Source organism: Furipterus horrens, unplaced genomic scaffold (genome assembly GCF_987537825.1).
Source record: "Furipterus horrens unplaced genomic scaffold, mFurHor1.1.pri manual_scaffold_9, whole genome shotgun sequence".
Classification (NCBI taxonomy): domain Eukaryota; kingdom Metazoa; phylum Chordata; class Mammalia; order Chiroptera; family Furipteridae; genus Furipterus; species Furipterus horrens.
Window position 1 is genome coordinate 8,190,067 of NW_028327179.1, and position 26,302 is coordinate 8,216,368.

Consider the following 26,302-nt stretch of genomic DNA (forward strand, 5'->3'; position numbering starts at 1 on the left):
CTCCCCGCTAGAAAATCAAAATACGGAAGACAGAAATATCGAAACTGCACAGGATGGGGGGAAGGGGTATAAAGGAACTAAATGGTAATGGAAAAAAATATAATAAAAAGGTTTTTTAACTGCACAGGAAAGAACTTTCTAAGCTAAGAAGAAATAGAATAAATCATACAGGAAAGGAACAATTTGATCACATTAAAATACACACACCATTTAAAAGCCAAGAATAATCTGGCAAAAAGACAGTCACGTCAGGTACAAAGAAGTTAACCTGTACTAAATAAATAGATCATATAATAGAAAACTTTTTTAAAGATTATCTATCGAGGAGTCGACCAGAATCCAAAATAACTGAATTGTTGGGTCAACAGAATTTCTCGGAACATCCATTTCTCAGATCTGGCCGTCCAAGGACTATTTTCAAACACTCTTTCAAATGTAATATTGCGTATTCAACACCCCAATAAATGAGTACATGAGTGAGAATAGTAGACATGCTCCTGCAGCAGCAAAACGAAGGAAAGAACACAGCTTCGTGCCATAACCTTCAAAAACTGGGAACCATTGAGAAAGGGAAATGTTTCCAAGAATCGTCAGGGCTAGTTAGTGCCTTTGTGAGGGTGCTAACTCCAGACTCCACATCAGGCTGTGAAAAACGAAATCCTGAACACTTTACTAAAACTAAAACTCTCAGGTCAGAGAAAGATCCAGAGGGGACGTACCCAGCCTGGTGAAACGGAAGTGCTCTACCTTCACCACATTCTCTTTCTAGCAGACCAGGAAGCAAACTTTACCCTTGTGGGTGATTTCCTGTGAAAGGAGGGAGCAGGAGAGGCCACAAACCACAGAAGCAGCAGTCATGTCAGCACCACCAGCAATGGTCATGAGTTGGGGGGCGGGGGGGACACGGGCTGGGGAGGAGCTGCCTCACCCGCCAGAGGCCAGGAGGAAAGTGGGTGGTGGGGAGAATGGGGAGTAGGGTTGCAGATGGATTCTGGTGAGGTCCCGTCAAACGGGAAGGATAAACAGGGCTGACTCTAAGAACACCTCTGAAGTCTGCGGGCATCCTCCCCACTGCCCAGGACAACAGGTCACAGACCATCCAGGCAGCGTGAACAGTGATTGGAGACACTCAGCAAAACCACAGGAGGCAGGACGACGGCCGGACCGTCCGGCAAGGCCGCCTGCCAGAGCCATTTCACCTCCCCATCCCATCCCCACGCCCTGCATACAAGGGACGGGCCAGAGCAACATCCAGCCTTCAAGATGGGACGTCAGAAAGGAAAACACACTCACCTCTGATTGGGCGGGAGCGAAGGCAACGGAAATCCACCAGCCCCTTAAAAAAAAAGCGGGCCCCACAGGAGCCGGCCAGGCTGAGCCTGAGCAAGAGAGGAAGAGATCGGCCTGAAGAACCCACTCACACACTGTGGGGAAACGGCAGGGAGAGAGGGACGGGGAGATACCATACAAAAACCAGATGAAAAAGCAAGACAAGACCCGGAGAAAGCTCTCTGAAAATATTTCACACTAATGAGCAGTTTCAGAACATAAATTAAATGTTAAAAGCGGGCAACAACAGGGTGATAAGGCAGGCTGCAGAACTGAACCAAAACCCTAACGATATCGGTACGTGATACAGCACTATCGGAATCAAGGGGCAATTTGTTAAAAAGTGAGACGTGGTTTTGGGGTCCTTCATCTGCCCAGTCTCAAATGGCCCGTGGACGGCCACATAGTGTGGGCAGGGTCTAAAGGAGTAGACGCAAAAGGACTCTCAGAACTACTTCATGTCAGCAAATCTCCAATTTCATGGAACAAAAGTCATTTACAAACACTCTTCCAAGTACATAGACTGAAAAAGGGACCCAACGAGGCAAGGTAACCAAACAAGCAGGAGGCCTTGACTGTCGGAAGTGCTGTTATACACGCTCCCCACCAGCCCCAGGGTGCTGGTACAGGGTACTCCCCACCAGTCCCAGGGTGCTGGTACAGGGTACTCTCCACCAGTCCCAGGGTGCTGGTACAGGGTACTCCCCACCAGTCCCAGAGTACCAGTACAGGTTACCCCCACCAGCTCCAGGATACCAACGCAGCATGCTTCCCATCATTCCCAGGGTACCAGTGCAGGGTACTCCCCACCTGTCCCAGGGTACTAGGGCAGGGTATGCCCCACACACCTGTAGACACTGTTACCAGAAGTCCTTAGGCGTGATCTGGACACACAGGAATGCATGACTCAGGAGAGCTTTCCCAGAATATAAAATGTGGACAGTTTTTAAATCACCATACAAAATCTTTTGCCATTTTAAAGAACAGGCAAGTGTGATTTGGAGTGCAAGAATTGACAGGTAAAATACATCTATCACCTTGCCCTGTCTGGTGTGACTCAGTGGAACTGAGAACCAAAGGGTCGCTGGTTTGATTCCCAGCCAGGGCACAGGCCTGGGTTGCAGGCCAGGTCCCCAGCTGGGGGCGTGCGAGAGGCACGCGATCTATTTTTCTCTCACACAGTGATGTTTCTCTCCCTCTCCTTCTCCCTCGGTCTAAAAATAAGTAAAATTAAAAACATATATCTATCGCCAAATATTTAGGAATATCACAGCATGCTATTTCTGCTCTTTGCAGATAAACCTAAGTGATATGACTTTTTTTCTCTTTGCTAGTAAGTGCACGTGTTTACAATTGAAGCAAAATAAGAACCAATGTTTAATAAAGTCTTTGATTTCAAAATAGTCATATGAAGTAAAAGCTTTTCTACGAAATATACCTATTTAACACTTATTCCATAACTTGCTTACATCCCACAGAACACAGCACCAGACTCTACAGGATAAATATACCTTCTCAGGGGCTGTGCCCTTTCAATGGTGAGAGCGCTAAATCCCAGTGATAGAAAACCACTCCCCGTCCGCTCAGAACGTTGCGGCTTCTGGTCCGTTGTACCCTGATGTGCTGGCGGTGGCTGTGTTGGGAAGATGGCGCTAAATTATTTACTTTCTCCTGTCTACAGGTCCATACGTTTAAATATTCCTTTGTGAACATGATTATTTTTTTAGCCAAAGTACACACACTTTAGTTTTGAGTACTGAAAGGGAGGAGAGGATGAAGCAAAAATCATGCTAAATTATTGCAAGTTTCAATCTATCTATAGTGAAATTTGGGAACATGCCCGCCCTATCTATGCACACCAGGACTACAAACATGGCAAATGGCCTTGAAAAGTAGGCAATTAAATGGAATTACAGCAGGCTGACTGTGAACTCAAAGCCCACTACAGCCGAACTCAAATTTTTAGACGTCCAAGTGCTTTAAATAGAGCCCAAATTAGCACACTTCTAGCTACTTAGCATGTGCCTGCTGAGCACAGCCTGCAAAAGTGCCCCCAACATCTGCTCGCCACAGAGAAGGCAGAGCCCACAGCTGCGAAAGATAGTCACTGGTGCCCGTCACAGCTCCCTGATGGAGATGCCCCGTTCTGCCCCTGAGCAACGTCACCTGGGCCAGGGCCCCACTCGGCGCTCCCCTGCCTTGGGGGTTTCCCACCCTCTTCCCCTTCTGGGTGGTCAGCCTGTGTCGCTGTCCCTGCAAGGTGTCCTGCTTTGAGGATCTTCCCACACGTGCCATCCTGTCAAAACACCACCCAAAATAAAGGCCATCATGTGCCACTCCCATCACACAGTCGCGTCTTGTTCCTCAATCCAGAATCCTGGCCACGATTAATTATTCACTGACATCCCACTGAAGAGCCGCTCGGGCCCACTCCTAGTCCCAGTGGTCGGGGGAGGCCCTCCGCACGCGGAACTCAGGCCTACCCCCAGTCTCATTCCGGTGCTTACAGTGATTGGTTCAGAGACGGCCCAGCCAGAGCCAGTGACCTCTGCTGAGCCGTCTTGGAGGAAGGCTGGCTCTTCTTCACGTGACCTAGAACCCGAGAAGTAAGACTAAGAGCTGCTACAGCCATCATGGGACCAGGAGGGAAGAGCCTGTCCGAGGAAAGGGAAGCAAGAGATGAAGAGAGAGAAACCAGATCTGATGCCACTGGAGGCCCAAAGGACAAGACACGGTACACTTCTTATTCTTGCTTCAGCCAATTGTCGAGCGCAGTCAAAAGAATCCTCAGCTGTCCCGAAGGCGAGGTTAGAAAGAGAACAGAAACACACCCAATGGGAAAGAAGAATTGTGGCCTACACCGAAACTGGGAATTTGGGGGTTTTCATGGTAATTGTCCTCTAAGTCTTGAGTTGGCTGCTACCAGGTAAGCTCAAAAAATAAATATCCCCATGTAAAACAGAAATTTATGATCAAGAAAACTAATTTTAAAAATTAGAGCTGCCTATAGGTAACTATAGTATATTATAATTTTAAAATTTGTTGAGAGAGTAGATCTCATGTTACTTGTTCTTACCACAGTAAAATTATAGGTGATAGGCAGATAGATAATATACAGATAGATGGAGCCCTGGCTGGTGTGGCTCAGTGGGTTGTGCACAGTCTTGTAAACTGAAAGGTCGCCTGTTCGATTCCAGGTCGGGACATGTGCCTGGGTTGCAGGCCATGTCCCCGTTGGGGGAGTGTGGGAGGCAGCCAATCAGATGTTTCTCTTGCACATCAGTGTTTCTCTTCCTCTCTTTCTCCTTCCCTTCCCATTTCTAATAATAAAAAAATAAAATCTTATTAAAAAAAGATAGATGGATTAAATAAATAACTTAGAGGAAAGCAAAAAATGTTGGAGACGGGTAAAAACTGAAGAAAGAACCATATGATGGTAATAATCTCTAATGAAGTATTTAAAAGCCTTTTTTTTTTTAGATTTTATTTTTAGAGAGAGGGGAAGGAAGGGAGAAAGAGAGGGAGAGGAACATCAATGTGTGGTTGCCTCTCACACGCCAACAACTGGGGACCTGGCCCGCAACCCAGGCATGTGCCCTGACTGGGAATCGAACCAGGGACCCTTTGGTTTGCAGGCCGGCACTCAATCCACTGAGCCACAGCAGCCAGGGCTAAAAGCCTTTTTTCATAAACCACAAATTCATCATGAAAAGAAGGCAATTCAGCATGACCATAAAGCACAAATTATGTGATAAGAAATAAAATCTTAAGGAACAAAGCTGGCCTTTCATAACCCAAACAGCATAATTTTTCAAATAAAAACATATTCAAATTCATCTTTTCAAAAATACCACGGGAGGCGTTTTGCTGGTCAGATCAAGATGTCTGTCGCCCCGGGTCACCAAAGGCTGCGCCCTCCCCATGGAACCTGCGCCCCTCCAGCTTTCCTTTGGGTTTTGATGTCTTCCCCGTGGAGTCCTCACTTTGGGCACCTGGACTGACATTCCTATCCTTCTATTAAAACTGCTCTTCCTCACAATCAACATTGACCTCCAGATGACAAAACCCAGTGTTTTCCTCTCAATAAATACTCGGGCTGCTTGACCCCTGACCCTCCTGACTCCTTTTCTACCTCCTGGAACTCCCTTCCCTGCCCTTCTCCTGTCTTTCCTTTTTTCGCTGCTAATTTATACCTCTTGGGGTAGTTTCTCTTCCCATCCCCACCCTTAAATCGGTCACTGTCCACCATATGGTCACCGTATCTATCGACAGCACACTGCGTCCTTCTCCATGACAGATCAGCTGGGGGTTCAGGGGACAATTTTGCCTTACTAGGGGCTTGAAACTCTAAGTAAAAAATCAGTTAAGTAGCTTGAGAATACCAAAGTTTTTAAAGCCAAGTAAAATTTTTAAAGTGCTCCCAAGTCTGAAACGTAAACTTCCCAAGAGGAACAAACTATCCCAGAAGAAACCTGAATGGCCCGTCCTATGGGCCCTGAAAGCTTTATACTAAAGGCCATAAAACTGCTCATTCATAAGGAACTAGAACTAGTAACCTCCAGATTAAAGTGGATAAAAAAATAAAGAGCGGGAATGAAAACGGTAACGGCACACTCACCCACCCCTCCTCACTCACACTCACACTCACTCACACACGCTTACTCAGCCTAAGGGAGCTGCTCTGGCCTCAGGGCTCCAGCGTGACTTCGGAAGCCCCATCTCTATCGGGGTTTACTTGGTTCTTAGTCTTTATTGCCCCCAGCCAGGCTGTAAGCTTCTTGAGAACATCAACTGTCTTTTATTCATCTTTTCACTCCAAGAAACTAGTACAGTGCCTGGGCACTTAGAGGACTCTCAGTAAATGCACACGGGATGGACAGATGGACGGATGGATGAAAGGACAGACAGACGGGGGGCGGAGGGGATGATGCAAAGGAGGACCGACACCAGACTTGCTTCAGTCCCTGAGAACCCCCGTACATCTCCAACAGATCAGAAATACCATCAGTTCCCTGTCGCACACTGGAAGGATTCCTATACGTTGTAAGGTTCATCAACCCATCACAGTCCTTACAAGGCAAATGTGGGGTAACTGAGGATGTAACTAATGACCAGGTCTCAAAGTCAGATCCTGAGCAAAGGACCTTCTAGCTCAAACATCTCGACAGCAGCAGGACACATGACAGGAGACTACAGGAAGTGGCTTCTTTTCCCAGGTTAGGCATGTGCAGTTGTTGACCTGAAAACGGAAACATTCTTTCTTCACCCCACCACAGGCTCTCTGTCGGTCAGCAGCAAACCCCCCTTTTCCAAACGCTGCGCTGCTTTATCACGGCAAGCGTATGACCCAGGTCAAGCGCCATGTCCGTCCCAAGCACCGGAAACTGCCATGGCACAGGGAAACAAAACCAGAGAAAAAGCCGGCGGACCTATTGTTTGTTCCTTTTTTCAAAAACAAGTAGAGTTCAAATTAACAAACCATCCATTTTACTAACACAGTTTAAAACATCTGGCCCAGAAGTTATACAACATGTTTTCCATAATCTACGAAGAAATCACCTTTTCAAAATTGACTTAGTATATTTCCAAACTGTAATTTGATTGCCTGTGCTCTGCCACTCATCAAATTTACAAGCATTAATCTGTCAATAGCATAAGAAGCAAGGATAAACTAATATTTTTATAGATACCCAGAGTCACAAGTCCCTTTAAAGAAAAAGGTGGCTTAGATCTAAATCAAAGAAACTACAATCATTTTTAACTTCAAGGTATCACCCTCAACTCCCTCTGTAATAAAAAAAAACCAGTCGTCGGCGGCGGCAGCCGTCCGTCTCGAGAGACGATGGCGTAGCTTCTTGAGAGTCTATCTGCACCGCCGAGAATGGCTGTGCAGTCCGACTCGGGAGTGACAATCCCTGCCGCACTTGTTACAGGTGAAGGCAGATGGCTGTTGTTGCTGCTGCTGACGCTGCTTCCGCCTCGATCTTTTCTGGACCGCCTCCTCGTTGCGCGCAGCCTCTGCACGTGACTACCTTGCCTGACCGCGAGCCTCCAGGCTAGGCGGTCGTCTGCTTGAACTTCCCATGTGTTGAGATTGATGGAGCATTGTGTCATGTCCTTTTTGCAGATGTCTTTGAACCGCAGTTTTGGGCGCCCTGTCATCCTCTTGCCTTCTGCTAGCTCGCCGTAGAGGAGGTCTTTGGGGATACGGCCTGCATCCATTCTTTTGACATGGCCGAGCCACCTGAGGCGTCTCTCGCTAAGAACTGCATGCAAACTGCTCATATTGGCTCGCTTCAGCACCTCGGTGTTGGGGACCTTATCCTGCCAGGCGACATGCAGGACGCGTCGCAGGCACCTCATGTGGAAGCTGTTGAGTTTCCTTTCGTGCCTTGCGTAGGTGGTCCACGTCTCGCTGCCATAGAGGAGAGTGCTGAGTACGCAGGCTTGGTAGATGCGCAGTCTGGTTTTCTCAGTGAGGCTGGAATTGTTCCACGCTCGCCGGTTCAGTCTGGCCATAACTGTGGCTGCCCTGGCGATTCTCCGGTTGACCTCCAAGTCGACTGACAGAGAGCTCGAGATGGTGGACCCGAGGTAAGTGAAGTCATTGACAACCTCCAGGGTGTATCCGTCGATGGTGATGCATGGGGGAGTCCCCGTGCCTTGAGCCATAACATTCGTCTTCGTCAGGCTGATGGCTAGTCCGAACTCCTTGCATGCGTGGGAAAGGCAAGTGACTAGCTGCTGGAGTCCCTCTTCGGAGTGTGATGTCAAAGCTGCGTCGTCGGCGAAGAGCATCTCACGGATGAGCACCTCTTTGACTTTGGTCTTGGCTCGTAGACGGGCCAGGTTGTAGAGCTTGCCATCGGATCTGGTGTGAATGAAGACACCCTCGCTGCAGTCCTTAAAGGCGTATTGGAGGAGCATGGAGAAGAAGATTCCGAACAGCGTAGGCGCGAGGACAGCCATTAATACAGGCATTTTAGTTATTTCCCTCTAAACTGTACATGGAAAACGCTGTAATTTAAATTCTGCGGTGGTAGGTGGTAGCCTGAATAATGGAAGATATTAGGCAAATATTCTCCAGCTAGTCCCTAAAACTGGAGTTCCTATTTCTTTATCACTTCTTTCTCATGAATAAACATTGCACATGGCTTAACGTAACACCAAACCTCACGGCACCAGATGAGTGTACCTCTGAGTCACTGCAAATGTATAAAAAGTGCTTTCCAAAGATTTTCTTTACAGACAAGCAAACAAAAAGAAAGTTTACTTAAGAAGTTAATTATTCTTTTGCTAGTTTCAAATCCTAAATTACCCTCCCACATATAAAACCTCTCTGGTTGTTGGAGGACAGTACTATTCTTATAAGGCAAAGCACCAACCAAAAAATAAATAAAACGACATTGAAAAAGAAAACATCTGACCCAGAAGTTATTCCACATGTTTTCCATAATCTCCGAAGAATCAAAATTAGGCACTGACTGTGGCCAAACCTAAGCACACCCTTTTCTAATAGGAAAGTTTTTTTTCTGGATTAGGAAGAAGGTAAGTTTACTCCCAGCCCAGAAAGGGAAGCAGTTTAGTATGGTTAACAGCACAGGCTTCTGGAGGCAGAGCCTGGCTCAGGATCCCTCTGCTACCACTCACTAAGTGTATCATCTCGGATAAGTTACTGCACCTGAAAAGCACCTGGGGCCCTCCCAGGTATGTGACCAGCACCCGGCTGACAAAAGGCAGGGTGGCAGCAGCCTAGAATCTGAAACCTGACATCACCTGGGACATGGTCAGAAATTCAGACTCTCAGGTGCAATTCCAGGCTGACAGAATCAGAACCGGCATTTTAAAAGACTTCATTGACTTATTTTTAGACAGGAGGGAAGGGAGGTAGAAAAACACCAATGGGAGAGAGAAACATGGCTCAGCTGTCTCTCGCACGCACGCTGAACAGAGGCCGGCCCACAACCCAGGCAGGTGCCCTGACTTGCTGGAATCCAACCGCAGCCAGAGCAGGGGGAAGCTCAAGCAACTGAGCCACGCATGTCAGGGCTGAACCTGTATTTTTATCACGATCCCATTATGATTCAAATACAAATCCTCCCCCTTGCTGCCCTCTGGGTGCATTACCTTTGCCTCTCTCTCCCCTAAGCGCCAAGGGCCCTACTTTTGCCTCTGTAACTTGTTCCCTGAGCCTACGCAGTCCCGCTGCCTCACTTCTTCTGCCTCTGTGACTTTCTAAATAAACTTTCTCTTATTAAAAAGAATGCTAATAACATAAAATTTAAAAAGCATACCTAGAATGCATTTTTACATTATATTTAGAGACAGTACCTATTATAATTTTTTTAAAAAAACCACTCTGTTACTTTTTTGCAAGTTGAATAAGGTGCATTTATTTTTAGTAAAAGGCTAAGTATTAGGATCGAAATTCCTCCATGTTTGATTTCTTACCGTACTTGACTCAAAAGCAGTACCAACTAAGGCCCAAGGTTGTGGAGGACTGCCATCTAGTGGTAGCTCATTCTACTGCACGTACCCAAAACTCCACTGCCTTCCATTCATTTAAAATAGGGCCAGGCTTTCTTTTTTGCTTAATTCTTTTCTTGAGGACTACTAACATAGTTACCCAACTTACTAATTCCACACGAAGGCATCATAAATACCACGGGAGGTGAAAGGCAAGGATTTTTTTTTTTTTTTAGTGTCCTTTTCAAAACTCACATCAAGCATAGGGGAATTTTCACGTTAAGAGATTGATCTGTTCACACCTAGAAAGATACACGTTAGACAAACACCAGAGATGGGCTAAGAAAACGGGATTTCTTTTGGCACAGGTATATCTTGGGGTGGCTTTTATTTTCTTCTTCCTATATTCTGTACTTTTTACAATTTATATTGCATTTGAAGGTGGGGAGCTTTCGAGTTGAGAAGAAATATTTTATAACCTTTGGACTGAATAACTCCTCTCCTACAGTCTATCCTAATGAAATAATCAGAAAGGCAGCCAGAGATTCTGTTCAAATATGTCCATTCAAACAAACAAAACTTAATCTTAATAGCTTCAAAGTAACTTACTTATTACGCATCCATGAATCAAAACTTAGTCAGTCTCCTCTAGTACGTATTTTTATCACTTCCGATTTTTCTATATTATAAATAAATACACATATGTAGATACAGAAGGAAAGAAGGGAGGATGGAAAGAGGGAAGAAATATATGGCAACTTGATATGACTGTTCCATATTTTGGATCATTTCCTAACATACATCACATTTCAACACCCAAGAACGTTTTCATGGCTCTTAATAGCCAACCTGCCTTATAAGAACGTTGTATAGTTTTCTATGACCACGAGCAATGCAGGACAGAGACTACCATAACCTCTCCAGCATTTGGTTTATCCCATGGCTAATATGTTTTTTTAAGTTTTATTGAGATCTAATTTACATACCACCCTTTTAAGAATAAAACTATTTCTGTTTCAAACTGTAATATTCTGCTCAACCACAGGAAAGTAAAACATGTCAGAATATCCGCTTGTTTCTTCTGAAGGTACTTTTGAAATGTAAGGCATAATTTAAGAACTAAGAGAAGGTATCATATAAATACAAAGTTATCTGTCCTTTTAGAAGCTAATAGCAACTCTATTACTTTGGGAGTCCATTATTAAAGCCAGCAAAAATGTCACACAAAATCGAACAATTTATTTTTATTTAATTAATGTAAAACTTATTTTATTAACTTGATCTGACAATAAAATTAAAAGTACAGTGCAATATATAAAAGATAACGTTTAACATGGGAGCTAAAGAATTGTCCTGATGTTACAAAAAAAAAAAAAAAAAAAGAGACAGAGAGAAAAACTTTACTTTCATTTAGACAAAGCATTTTTTTCTCATGTCTTAATTTTCTGGACTTCAGATATATAAAATTTAGCAATTTGCCTTTTGGGGTTTTAGTAGGGAAGAAAGAATTGAAAATGTCAATTAAACAAGGGAGGCCTAGGTCTCCCAATCACTCGAGACACTTTTTAAAAGAAGAGCGACGATCAGTTCTAACAGCTGAGGTTGGGAGGCTTCACTTCCCTGACAGAAGTCAGCCTCTCATCAGATTTTGGCTCTTTCTGCCCTCTCTTCACCTAACCCTAGACAGCGCCCATATTTCTCAAATAATCCAAACATTCCTGGTACTCAGGTTAAGCAATTTTGTATCGTACCGCGTTACTCACATGGCTTCCTTGCCCGTCATCCCCCCCCCCCCCGCCACCAAACGCCCGCGAAGGCTAACTGGTGCGCTCAGGTTCACCCATTCCTTGCACTTAACCTCCACATAAGACAACACTGAATTCACGGGAATGAAAGATACTTCCGGAATAAAGTCGCTTCGTCCTGTCACTAAAGACACATCTAACAGAGGTAGGCTACTTTTTAATACAATGGCTCCTCCACTCATAAAATCAGCAGCCAGAAAAGGGCAAACGTGTTATAAAGTCCCTCGTTGCACGCTCAGCAGGGGCCACACGCAGACACAAAGTCTCGCAAGTATTTGTCCCCGTGGTCCTCCAGTGAGCGCCAGCAGCGGGATCGCGCTGCGCTGGGGAGTGCCAGGGGCTGGCGCCCACGTGAAAGCCCCCGGCACCGGCAGCGCCAGCGTCCCCAGCGCGCAGCAAAGAACCGGCGCTGGAGCTTTGGGACTAGCCCCTGCGCACCGCAGGCAGCCGGCGTGCTGATCAGGAAAAGTTACCCCAGGTGAGAGGAGCCCCGCCGCACTGAACCGGCTCTTGGTAAAAGTGATGGTGGCTTTGTGATGTTTAGAAAAGACGCCCTTCCTCCGGGGGCGCATGGCTTGAGGAGCAGGACCAGGTCTGCACTGCAGTCCCTCCTGGCCCCGGGTCTGGGAACCCTTGTGCGGATGGCCCCGGAGATGGGCAGCGGAGAGAGCGGTCTGCAGCCTGGCCAGGCCCAGAGCGGGCAGAGCAGGGACCCCCTATCAATGGAATCAACCCCTTTTCCCACCGGGAGGTGGGAACCCAGCTCCACCACAGAGAAGCTCAATTTCAATCAGCTCATGAATAAAAAACAAAATACGAAGAAAAAACAGTTTTAGAAATGTCCCTGTAGACCACATAAAAGTGCTGGTTATGTGAAAATCGAATGCATTCACGTTTAAAGTTTTTCCTTCTTATTATTTTGCTTGGCTATTTGAACATAAAGCTTTTGGTAAAATATGTTTAACTCTTTCTGAGATTCCTACCGCATAATCATCTATTTTTATATGGCCGAATATGTCCTCACTTATCACAGAGAGCTGCCTCAACTGTAAGCGGAACAACATGTATCGGAACCAATTTTCCCTGAGGCTAACCGACAGGAACAAAAGGTAAGTTTCTACGACATCTCATCAACGAAGGAATGAGTTATTTGAGGACCTGCCGTATTCTCAATCTGGTACCTCCAACGACACATTCACGAATAAAAGCAAATTACCTTTCACACCACCGAATGCTCCGTAGGTCATGTTGCAGGCTGTTCTCTGAAGATTATGTTCATACATCAGTTTGATCTGATATTGGTTTCCATGCCCCACATTACCCAGGGTTCCTATGGAGAAAAAGAAACTCTTTTATTGCTTTGTATTTTACACTAGAAAATATTAATTTCTTCTCACTCTCCACACCAATTCCCAGTAATTGGATTTCAGTATAATTTAAAACGACAAAGCACTAAAACATTGCATACTGTGAACAATTTGCATGCTGAAGACAAAGAACGCCAGCACAGTTAGAACAATTCTGTCCCAGCTAGATTACACAGCTAGATGAAATACTTTCCCTGGGTAACACTTTATTACCTATTTTCATTATGTCTGAGTAAAGTGCAATTATTTAAATAACAACAAAACCCTACAATTTCAGTTCTTAAATAAATGAGATTAAGTTCCTTGCACGTATAAGCAATTAATAGAGCAAAGATATGACCCCAAGTGTCTAAGGAAAAAATTCCCCATGCTTGCAAGCAATTCAATTTTCTGTCCCTACTCTCAAAATACTCAAGCAATAATGCATTATAGTCTAATTTTGTGGAGGGATTTTTCTAAAGCTTCCCTTAGCAAGTAAATGGGACAATGATGTTTTATTTGAAGTCTACCAAGAAGAATCTCCTTGAAAACAAGGAAGAATACTTGGTCTGCATTTAACACATCATATGTGCTATAGTCACTTTCTAATTCTTTCCAAATAAGAAAAAATTATTTACCCGTATTTTACTCTCCACTTCTTAGGCTTTCTAGAGTACTTACAGTGGAAGCTATATCCCAGGGATTGGGTGGGAACATGAGGGTTAAAAGAGGTGTTCAAAAGAAAAAGATTAAGAACACAGCTTTTTCCATGAAGATGCATCTTTGTCATTCATTCAAAAATGCAGAAGTTAAAGAAAAAGTTAAAATATCATAACGCAAATAAAACAGTCCCCAAACTGTACAGTATTAGATCATTAAAATAATCTAAATAGAGATGCATGCATGTATACATATACAGACATATATGTATACATGAGCATTTGTGTTTTGTCCAGAAGGATTTACCAACATACCCTGAGGTTGTAAGAATAGAAATGTTTCTATTTCCATTTTAGAATCGAGGCACCTTACATTCAAAAAAATTTAAGTCCTGGCCAATGTGGCTTAGTTGGTTGGAGCATCATTTCGTAAACTAAAAGGCTGCAGGTTCAATCCCAGTCAGGGCACAAGGCACAAAAAGAGAGGCAACCGATCAGCGTTTCTCTCTCACATCAATGTTTCTCTTCCTCCCTCTCTCCCTCCTTTGCTCTCTCTCTAAAATCAACAAGCATGTCCTCGAGTGAGGAGTAAAAAAATTAGGAAATTTCCCCCCCAATGACACAGCTGGTAAAGGACACAATACCCACGCCAGGTCTTTAGATCCAGAACTACACATCCTGGTACCTGGTTGTCCCGCGCCTGAACAACCGTCAGGGAACTCGCTGAGCCAATGACAGGTCCCCAGAGGAGGGTGGCCTGAAGAATATGTCGCTTCCACCTCCCCCTGTCCCAGCCCGGCCTTTCTTACTCGTTCGGAAGGTAGAGGAGGGCTGAAAGAGAAAAGCTAACCGGGGAGGACTCCTTGCGGGACAGTCACTTCTCCTCAGATCTACGCTCCTGAAAATGATCATGGACTTCGCACGCCAATGGAATAAAAAAATAGAAGGACTCAAATTTGCCAGCTAACCCTGACAGGAGATGAAAGTTTTCTGGAGTCGAAATGGCAGTAAAACCAGTTAAGGGAATTACTGAGGGGCCATTACACCCATACTAGCCACACAGGGGTGGGGGGAAAAGTCACTAACCAAATAACTGCCAGCACTGACCTAAGAAAAAGAAGTCCCACGGAACATCTGGCTTGTCCCTACAGAAATGACAAACGTCATTCTTCACCCTAAAGCAGACCAGGCCCTCTGAGGAAGGGACGCACTCACACACACCTGCTGCCCAAGAGGTCGGCGACGCAGGGCTGAGCGGTCAGCACAGAACCCACTGGGCCTGACGTGACCCGAGGGCTTGGGTTCTGAAAACGCTGCGCATGCGTCCGTCAGTTTTTACATTTCAGGTGGTGGCACTTTAAACCTTAGCAGCGTAACTACGGAGACCCCAAGGCAATGGAGCCACAGCACCCACCTCACGATAAAGGCAGCATCTGAAAAGCTAGAACAGCTGGTCCCTTTTTCTTTCTACAGAAGCACCAAGGACATCAGATTGAAATGACTTACAGAGGTTTTGCCCTGGGAGATGCAGACTGTATACAGTAAGTGTATACCTATAATTACAGCCTACATAGGCAGTTTCATCAATTAGGAAGTAAATGGATATTAGAACATTTATGCTGTTTGACCTCATATAAACAAAATCTGATCTAAGGTTTTAATTCCGTGGGAAATCAAAGGTCACCTTGACAACAGTTTTTAGGGCCATTTTAAATAACTGTTGCGAAATCTAATGCCGTTAAATGAACTAAAAACCTTCACAGAGTAAGTTAAAAGGTTCGTTGTGTTAAATACCCGAATTAGATTATCTAAGTCTGTCAAAAGTAAGGAACCACATGGTTCTGCCCTCTCGTGGCAAAGCTGGAAATTTCATAAATACGTCAGATGCTGAGCCTGTTGGGAAGTACACAGAATTGGAAAAGCACATTTAGGGCAACATAATCAGTGTGGCTTCAGCTGGCACATCTGTACCCACTTACTTAGAAGCTGAAGCCCGTCCCCAAGGAACCTGCGGTGCCACGTGACGCTCTCTCCCCACCTGAGTGCAATAAGGCGGCCTGTCTTCAGGTCGGCGGGGGCCCGCTGTTTCCCCAGATTAAGGACACTGTTGGCATCGCATCGCCCACCAAACACAGTCGGCACAGTCGCCGCTGACGATTAAGGGGTGTCTGGTGTGTGCAGGAGGTCTCCCTGGTTTGCTTCACATCTTTTCCAGCCACACAGAGCACATAAAAGAAGACGGGAAAGAAGTGGAGAGGGGCAGTGGGGGTAAGAATGTCAAGTTCAGCAACACTTGCGTTTGCTGACACGGGTGGTTTTACTCAAACTGGAAAATGTTTATGCTTCCCCCGTTACAGTAAAAGCTGGGTAAGAGTTCGGTCAGGAACCTCAAAAAACATTTTCAAGAACAAAAACATGAACCTCCCTGCTTCTGAATTTAAGCCAAGCCAGGAAAAATATACAGATCGTCAGGCTGCGAGCCCTCTAAGAGGCGGGAGAAACGAGAGACAGAGAAGGGAAGGGAGGCGGGCGCGAGGAAATGTAGTCTGGGCAACTCTTCATCCTGAAGAGCACGAAGCCTGGGGACAAATGCAACGCGGACGAGAGAGACAAAACTCGCCATTCTCATGATAATTCCCTTTCATTTCAACACCGATCTGAAGGAGGATTACCCAGGCCAGTTTCTCTCAGTGGGCTTTTCTTCATAAACAAGCACATTTTACCGCCAGCCTACGCTCTATGCCTGAATGGAACTCAAAGGCTTCTGTCTTCCTGGGCCATCAGTCAGGTGGGAGCAGGGCAGGCCAAGCGTCTCACCTGATTCCTAGTTTTTGGCATGCTTCCCTCTCCTGCCCTCTCAGCGCCACCACGGAGCCCCCAGAAGGGACCGATTCTCTAAGAAGTATTCAGGGGTGACCATGGGCAAGACTTCCTGTTCTGTGGTCTGTGTAACACAGTAAATAAAACAGTCCTAGAAGTCAACGGGTTTAGAGAGGAAAACAAAAGAACAAGATTCATGCAATAAAGGAGCTGTTATCATGCCTTCTTCATTGACTCTGGAGCACTCAATATCTTTCCTCCACCAGGGGGAGCAACATCTTTTGGAAACCAGTGGGAATGTGTAGCAATGACCTTGAGAGGTACTATTAGACACAGGGCCTCCGATGGAAAAAGAGCAGAAGAGGAAATGACAAAGGTAACTTTCATTCGATTCCCCGTCAGGGCACAGGCCTGGGTGTCAGGCCAGGTTCCCAGTTGGGGGCGTGCGAGAGGCAACCGATCACTGTATCTCTCGCACATCAATGTTTCCCTCCGTCTCTTTCTCCCTCCCTTCCCCTCTATCTAAAAGTGAATACAGTAAATAAAATCTTTTTAAAAAAAATAAATTTAAAGAGATCCAAGATGGCGGAGGAGTACGTGGAAGCTACACTAACCTCCTCCCAGGACCAATCTGGAATTACAACTTAATTGTGGAGAAATCATCTGGACACTAGCTGGAGAGAAGTCTTATAACCACGGAGAGACAGAAAAGCCCACTTCATTGCGACGTGACTGAATGCAACAAGGATGCCAGCCTGTTCAACCAAGCACGCCATTGTCCGGGGACAGCCACCTGACCTGGAGTCTGCACGATCCTTCCCCATGTGGGAAGGCCACCCTCCCCTCCACACCCCCACTCTTATTAGGGATTTCTGGACCCAAGGGTAGGTAGGACGACGACCATGTCCAGCTTGAAGCAGCTAGAGGAGCACGAGACCTTCGCCCTTTGCCCTTTATAAGATTATAAAGGGTCTAAGTCTGAGAGGGGGAGATTGTTACAGAGCGGGGCCCCCCTCAAAATTAATTAATTAATTTTTATAAGAGAAAAAAGAAAGAAACAGGAAAAATCTCAACCTAACTTTACAAGGAACTAGGAAAAGAAAAACAAGTGAAGCTCAACAGTAGCAGAAAGAAGAAAATAACGAAAATCTGAGCAGAAAAAAATGAAATACATATTAAAACGACAATAGAAGAGATCAACGAATCTAAGAGCTGGTTCTTTGAAAAGATTAACAAAACTGATTAATCTTTTCTTAGATTCGCCAAGAAAAGAGAGAGGTTCCAAATAAAATTAGAAATGGAAGAGGACACATTACAACTGATACTAGAGAAATACAAAGGATCACATGAACAATTCACACACCAACACTTTGAACAACCAAGAAGAAAGGAGTAAATTCTTACAAGCATGCAGCTTTCTAAGACGGAATCATGAAGATAGAGAAAATCTGAAAAGACCAACTATTAGTAAGAAAATTGAACAGTTATCAAAAACCTCCCAACAAACTAAAGCTTGGAGCAAGAGAGCTTCACAGGTGAATTCCACCAAACATTTAAAGAATGAATACCTATCCTCAAAGTCTTCCAAGAAAATACAAGAGAGAGGAAGACTTCCAAACTCATTGTCCGAGGCCAACATTACTCTGATACCAAAACCAGACAAGGACAACCCAAGAAAAGAAAATCAGACCAATATCCCCAAAGAATACAAAAGTGATCAAAAAATATTAGCAGACTGGATTCAACAATACATGAAAGGATGACACATCATGAAAAAAAATTTTTTTTAATTTAATTTAAAAAATAATAAACTAAGCAAACAACCAGAACAGAAACAGAATCATAGCTATGGAGATCATTTGGAGGGTTATCAGCTGGGAGGGGGAAGGGGAAGAATGACGGGAAAGGTGCAGGGACTAAGAAGCACAAATTGGTAGGTACAGAATAGACAGGAGAATATTAAGAGTAGTAAAGGAAATGGAGAAGCCAAAGAACTTACATGCATGACCCATGGACATGAAGGGGGCCGGGATTGCTGGAGGGAATGGGGGTCCTGGGCAGAGGGGGTCAAAGGGGGAAAATTGGGACAAATGTAATAGCATAGTCAATAAAATATGTTCTAAAATATAATACATAAAAATAAATAAAAAGCCCAGTTTTGAATAGAAATTCGACATTAGAAAAATGCCTCTTACCTGAGACGGAGTAGACACAAAGCTTCCTAGGATGCAGCACGGCCAGGTGGAGCATTTCAGTGCCTCTGAAAAGTGGGAGAAGTTTTAAAAGGTTAAATATTAGTTTCAGCTATAACCAAAAAATTATACAATAATTTTTCAAAGAGATTATAACCACAGTCCACCATGAGTAAACTAAACAGTTCACCAGACAACGTTGTAAGCTGAAAAAGAAGGTAGCAACCAACAGCCAGCGTGACGGTGTCAGAGGCTCAGGGCTGGGCTAAGGGCTGCCTTCGGACGGAGCGGGAGCACAGGGAACCCGGGAGAGTCCCTGGAGGCCCCTCCCTGAGTGCTCTCCTGGCTCTCTGGCCCATTAACCTGTGGCCGTGGGCACATCACTTCATCTCTCCCAGCCTGTCTCCCCTTCTGGAAGGTAAGAGGCCTCAGCCGCATGAAATGAAATCGTGGGGCAGCACCGTGGGAAGTGCGAAGCGCCACAGAACGTTAACCGTTGTTAAATGACAGGGACGGTTTTAGGTGGCACCGATCCCTCCCAGCTCGGAAACCTTAGGAAAGGCGCTAAAAGGATTTCAGCTGGGCCGCTGTGGCCCCTGCACTGCCCAGCCCCTCTGGGGTGGTTTCGAGAGACAGGGACGGTAGAGTCTGGGAATCCCGAGTCCTCAAAGTCAGGTGACTGGGTATCAATGAGACGCACTGAGGCCACTACTATTCAGGACTGGGCTTGTGGCCAGATTGCCATTTTTGTTTGTTTGTTTTTTTCAAGAAAAGCAAGAATGCAGGGATTTTATGTGAAATCTCATGGTGTGTAAACCCATGACATCGTACACTGGGGAGCAAGAGCTCCTCCTGGTTCTTAAATGTTGGCAAGTCTTCTCAATTCCAGACACGCCTGCACGCAGGCCTGCGGGGTATGCCCTGTGTTCCACAGACTGTTCTAAACCACAGGGACTGTCGCCGATATCTAAAGACCTGGGTGCGGATTCTGACTCTGCACCTTGACATTTGTGCCATCACTCAGCCTTTCCGAAGGTTAGTCTCTCATTTAGAAAGTAAGAATTATATTAGGTAAAACCTGCAGAACATTGTTACCGTGAATATATAAATACTCCCCATTCACTGTACTATCAGAAAATGCAATTATACACAATGATCCCGTAATCAATATTGCCTTCAACAATTTTTATATGTGCTCTGAACACTCAAAACAATTTTTCTGTCATGCACAGGAAAACACGTCATGAAAAGATAGTGAAGCGTGAAGCCAGACAGACCTGGGTCTGAATCCCGGCTGTGTGACCTAAGGTCTGAGCTGCAGCTCGTGTCCTTGTCATTAAATACAGATCACATCTTACAGACAGAGTAATGAGGCAGTGCTAGTTATTTAGTATTAGTACAGTATCCACCCATTAATGGTAACCCTCTCCCTTCCAACAAGTCACCACAGAGATAAAGGCCAAACTTAGGACTACTGGGCAGAATGGCTGTCACAGCACTTCACTTTTTGGGGAAAAAAAAATAAAAAACAGAAAGGTAAACATGCTTTCTAAAGGCAGGAATCCTTTTATCATATTATGGCATAAACCCATCCTATATAACATGTTCAAAGTGCATCATGGGTGCCTTACCACCATCTGTTTTTAGATGGAGTAGATATTGACCATCCACATCGGTCACAACATCACCCCTTCCACCTGTCCCAGTGCGTAAAAGCCCTGGCCTATCGCGTCCAGGAAGCAGCTTCCTCTTAGAATGAAACATAGCAGGAGAAGAGGGGAGATGGTCAGGTTTTTCCAGCAGGACTCAGGGCCCTGAAGAAATGGGATGATGAGCAGCCCTGGCCAGGTAGCTCAGCTGGTTGGAGCAGCAGCCAGATGCACCAAGGTCGTGGGTTCAATCCCCAGTCAGGGCACATACAGGAAACAACCAATGAATGAGTGCATAGATGGATGGAAGAACAAATCAATCTCTCTCTCTCTCTCTCTCTCTCTCTCTCTCTTTCTTTATCCCTCCCTCTCTCCTTTCCTCTTGCTCTCTAAAAATCAATCAATCAATCAATCAAATTTAATTATGGTGAGCAAATGGAGTGAGCCAAAATCCAGAGCTCAGGGCACTCCCAGGTGTAAGAAGGCTAAAGAGGGGGGGAGGGGGGGCGGGTCAAAGAGAAGAGGCAGAGAAAACAAGCCCCCGCTGCCTACATAACCTTTCACAACGGACGCGTTTATGAATGACCGAGGAACACAGGCTTGAGGGTGCAGTGCTGCCGTCTGCAACTACACGGACGGATCCTGACAGTACCATGCTGAGCAAAGTACGTCCGACAGAAAAGGACACGAACCACAGGATTTCTCTCATGTGCGGGCTGTCAAACAGAAGGCAACAAAGGGGCAAACAAAACAAAATCATACAAGGTTCCCAGAAGGAAGGGGTGGGGTGGTGAGTGAAGAGAGCGAAGGAGGTCAAATCCATGGTCACAGAAGGAGACTGGACTTTGGGTGCTGAGCACACAATGCAATACACAAACGCTGTGTTATAGAAACGTACACCTAAAACTGATATCATGCTATTAACCCATGTTACCCAATAAACTTAATTTAAAAAATAAATAGACTTATTTTAAGAAAATTCACGTATAGAAATAAGATAAAATCAGCACTGTCATCAGTAAATGAAAAGTAGACATATTAAACAAAATGCAAACTCTAAAATAAAGCTCTTGTAAGGGAAGACTTAACTCTGCGGGTTGATCTGGCTTCTTTTAAGACACTAAGGGCCTCTCCACCCCAAATACATATTTTAAAGCTTTAAAGTTATGTGCCAAACAGCATAACTGCTGCTTTGTCTAATTATTTAAAGAGACACTTATATAACCTGGACATTGCGTGTTTTAAGTGAATATTTTCTATTTCTTTATTTGGTTATTTTCAAAAGCTTATCTCTTTTTCTTTAAATTTCTGATCCATCAGGTGTCTTAGGTCTGTTACTATAAAAAATGTCCTAAATGAAGGAACACCTAGGTGACAATATTCAGAAAATATATTAAATTCATGGATCTTCTTTCTTCTTTGAAGAATCCACAAACGTGACATAGTAGGGTCTGATATATTCCAAGTAAAATAAAATACCCGAATTTGGGGGCTGTACTTACGAAACAAACTTTCCGACTTCCACCTGCAGTATTGGATCTTGTAGGTGAACTTCTAGAAGCAAATTTTCGGCTTCAGACCCATCTCCTGGTTTTACAGGGTCGGGGTTAAAGATCCGCAGGAACCCCATAAAGCTGCCCACAATTATTTTATCTGTAGACAGATTTAAAAGAAAAAAAAGAAGAAGAAGAAGAATTAGGAAAAACAAAGAGTGACAATATTTCTTTGGAAATAAACTTTCTAATGTCTAAAAAATAAATCTAAAAATTAAAAGAACTGAGTCTTGCTTTGTATACAAAGCCCAATCTGACAACAAAAGATGAAGTCAACGTGCACTTATTTTAATAACATAGGTTTTCAAAAGTAGCTTTACATTTACCAGTAGTCAAATGTATAAACATATTACATTGTCTCCAAAGCCTCAATTTGGTTATCCACAGTCATAATTTAACTCCACCAAAGCAAGCTGTTTTACCAAAGGACTAGTAAAAGGTTGTAAACTGATTTAATCAGTGTCCACTAAACAGCTGGTTCTGGCTCCTGGAAACCCTGTATTACAAAGAATTCTGATGCCCTGACCGGTGTGGCTCAGTGGCTTGGGTGTCATTTTTCAAAGTGAAAGGTCGCTGATTCAATTCCCAGTCAGGGCACATGTCTGGGTTGCGGGCCAGGTTCCCACTTGGGGTGCATAAAAGGGGTAGTCCATCAATGTTTCTCTCTCAGTGTTTCTCTCCTTCTCCCTTCCTTCCCCTTTCTCTAAAAAGTAAATAAAATCTTTATTTAAAAAAAAAAAAAAAGGATTTGGAGGCCTCTGGTTACAGAGGACACTATCTACAATGGGTGTGCCCCAGAAAGATACGTTGAGGTCCTAAACCCAAGTACCTGGGACTTTATCTGGAAACAGGGTCTTTGCAGACGTAATCAAGCTAAGATGAGGTCCCAGTCGATTCGGTGTGTGACAGGACTCTGTTAGCATCCTTCCAAGGAGAGAAAACTCAGACAGGAAGGGGAGTGCCCTGGGAGGACACAGACATACAAGAAGACCGTGTGACAATGGAGCGACTAGGCAGGCAGGGAGCGGAGTGAAAGATCTACGAGCCAAAGAAGACCTGGGGTCGCAGAAGCTGGAAGAAGCAAAGGAGGATCCTGGAGGCTCCCCAGGGAGCCTGGCCCTGCCAACGCTAACCAGACAGGGAAGGCTAGTCAAGGTGAAAAAAAAACTATTAGCACAGTTACACTGCCCGGTGACCCGTCGCAAACCAGAAGGGAGCCCCAACGTGACTTCTTCGGGTTACCATACAATGCCTCCTACTTCTTCATCCTAATTTTTTTAAAAAAATTTTTCCTTCTCTTCTCAACTACGTATGATTGTGAACACAGACTGCACGTACCACTTAGTCTAGAGGCAGCAGGTACAGGGCTGTAGTCATGACTGAGTGACAAGGGGAAGGGACACCCCCAGAAAGCGCCTCTGAAGCAGCAGGTGCACGTCATCTCCCTCTGCAGACGGGGAGGACCACGGACACATGTGCTCGTACGAGGGACAGCTGCCCTGTGGAGGCATTCATGCTGAGAGGCTCAGAGGTAAACGGAGGAGCTATGTTTCAGTCAGCCTTACGTCCTCCGGCCACAGGTCGGCAGGTCACCTCCCCTGAACCGGTCAGCCTCTCTCCCTCACCCCCACTCCCATTATCTGTCTCAAGACTCTGCACCCCGAATCGAGCAGAGCGGGAGGGCAGGTATCACTTTAAATGCACCATGTCTCATTTCAACGGGAGTCTCAAGATGAGCGAGGAATTCTTCTTCTACGGATTGAGTCAACATCACCTAAAACAATTCCAAGGTGCCTCATATGATCCCTTCAGTCTCTGACCACTTCAAAGTAGGGGTCAACTGGCAGTCCTGCCTCAGCTTCCCAATGTGACCCGCAAACTCCTCTTCATCTGTTCCCACTCTTACCTTCTCGCCTTTTGCCACCGTGAAGAAAGCGCTCGTGCCTGTGTAAGGTTAACCCTTCCAGATGCACACCTGAGCCCTTCTCTGACTGTCCTCTCCGGATGCCTGCTCTATTTCCTCTATGAACACACTGAATTTTCCCCGCTGTCTTTACCCGAGTAATCATCCTCCCTTCTCCCCTTCGCACCTAAGTTTCTTTAAAGGGCTATAAACACTCAGCCTTCCCAGCCTCCCACTCCTTCACTCAGTGAAACTCTGCTCCGGTCACCGCTGGGCCCACCCACCCACCCTCACCAAGGACAGCAATGAACCCCTTGCTGCGAAATGGCACGGAACCTCTCTAGCCTTCTCCTCCCACGTACCAGCCCTCCACCCTCCTCTGAACCCATTACGGATTACCCTTCCCTGCCCTCCCCTTTAGATGCTCCTAGTCTCCAGGCTGTGGTCCTACGGTGCCTCCCCTCTGATCCTACCTTGTCTCCCTGTGCATTTCACCCATTCTCACAGCTTCAAACACACCCAGCGGACGGCCCACTCCCAAACCTCTGCTGCCCCCTGCCTACCAGCCATTGCTTCCTCAAACAGGGCATCTCCCAACTCCTCTCATGAACCTTCCGCTCCAGAAGACCAGCAACAATAATCCATGAACTTGAGCATGCCGCCTTTCAGCTTCAGAGCTTGTCAAAAGAACAGCTACCTAAGCTCACCTCTAATCCATCCACCCCCACAGAACATGCTCTTATAGGGTCTTGAACACCTGGCATAGAAAATTTTCGTGTATAATAATCACCCCAGGACATTATGATACAGGGTGGTCCAGGCTATGAGTAATAAAAATCAGTGTTTTTTCTATGTGGGACACACACATGGGACAATGTTTACCACACACTTGGGTAAACAGAGGAAGTGGCTCACAACTGGTCTATGAATTGGGGGGAAGCAACAGGTCAGCATATTGGGAACCCACTGGTAGCACCCCAGCGAGGAGGCCTAAGAAAAACGATGCGTGCACAGTATGTTATTCAGACAATCAGTAAGTACAGTTTCCAACCCATGTGAGCATCAGCTCGTTTGGGCAGAAGTGTGTTTGAAACTGTTCTCTGTGGCCAGTATTTTCATGGTGGGACTCTTCTGTTGCCACATAATAGGGGAATCATGAGTTTTCACAAAAAGTTGGGCCGAAGGCAGGGTTGCTGATCATTGAGACCCTCACAGGACACCCACTGAACAGAAGGCCTTCCTGTCTCCTGTCACTGAGAGGGGAGGGCCCCCATTGGCCTTAGAAACAGGTGCCCACTGCACGTTAGTGCCCCCCACTCTTCCTTGGCAATGTAATTTTCTCCTCTCACCTTGTCCCCCAGATTCAGTTTTCATTACAGGCAAGAAAATCAGAACAAAGAAAAATGTTAGGAGACAATACTTAGACACACCGAACAAAGGAAGGATCATACTGTGATAAGTATTCTTTTTAAGAGGTCCACAACTATCCAGATTACAAAAGAAAAATAAAGGCTCACAACTATACATCATTAAAACCAAATACACCTTTCAAATAGCAATGATACAGAACTAAAATGTTTTAAAGACCACTTTAAATATATGAGGATGCAAAGAAGAGCAAATACGATAAGAATAAAACAAAATACTGTTTCTAGTATTATAAAATGAAATGAAAGCAATTATTTAACAATTGTTTTCTACCGACAAAGAGAGCTTGCATAATTTCTCCATTCGTATAGACTGGCTCTCAGATTCAATTTTAAAAGAATGTAATTTTTCTTTCAAATAATTTCTAAAGGAGAAAATTTCTCAGTTTTTCAAAAAAATCAAAATATTTTACTGTTTATGCTAATTTTGCAACAAATAAACAAATTAAATGATGTCTTCTAATATTTCTCTGAGTTCCAGCAAATAACATGACAGAATCAACACAAGCAGAAAAACACAAACCAAACAGATGTTAGCATTAGATTTATCATCCTGCTACCTAAACATTCCTTATAAGGAAAACTGTCTTCAAAATTAGCACATGACAGTTTACCAAGGTTCTATAAAGTGCACATTTTAAAAGAAAGTTGTTTTTATTTCATCTATGTAATGTTTTATTCCAAGATACCTGGCCATAAGTTACGTACCTTGTCCATTTCCAGAATTATCAACATCAGCCAAACACAAACAGCCTTGATCAAATTCTTCTTTTTCTCCCAGAACAGTAGACCACCAATCACGGGCTTTAAATAAAGACATGGTCGTTCACTCTAAAAAGAAAACATGTATTTATAATAAAAATCCACTTCACACACACACAAAAAAAATCCTCTTCACACCATGAATTATGAATTAATTATCTCAAGGCATAGCAAATTAAACTTGGACAACTTTGAGAAAAACATTTCTGCCTTCACTTTCATGTTTTGTATTTTTGTGGACCTATGTGAAACCACCACTCCAAACGGGTGACAGCATTAATCAGATATTTTGCAAGGACACTGGAAGGTCAGGCTGAGAAAGCACATACATGTATGTGGGGCCAGTTCTCCCCTCTGAGCGATTTCGTAAACAGCTACATGAAGCAACAAA

At 44.8% G+C, this 26,302-nt stretch overlaps 1 protein-coding gene across 1 annotated transcript in view; it reads right to left on the reverse strand.

The window, feature by feature from the left end:
- The window catches only part of BBS9 (Bardet-Biedl syndrome 9), a 343,600-nt gene that overhangs the window by 310,419 nt on the left and 6,879 nt on the right, over window positions 1-26,302 (reverse strand). The window contains exons 2-5 of the mRNA XM_090287031.1: window positions 25,858-25,980; window positions 21,769-21,919; window positions 18,621-18,685; window positions 12,817-12,930 (exon numbers count right to left, since the gene is read on the reverse strand). Coding sequence (XP_090143157.1) covers window positions 12,817-12,930; window positions 18,621-18,685; window positions 21,769-21,919; window positions 25,858-25,969 — 442 coding nt within the window. The 5' untranslated portion in view covers window positions 25,970-25,980. The remainder of the gene's footprint in view (window positions 1-12,816; window positions 12,931-18,620; window positions 18,686-21,768; window positions 21,920-25,857; window positions 25,981-26,302) is intronic.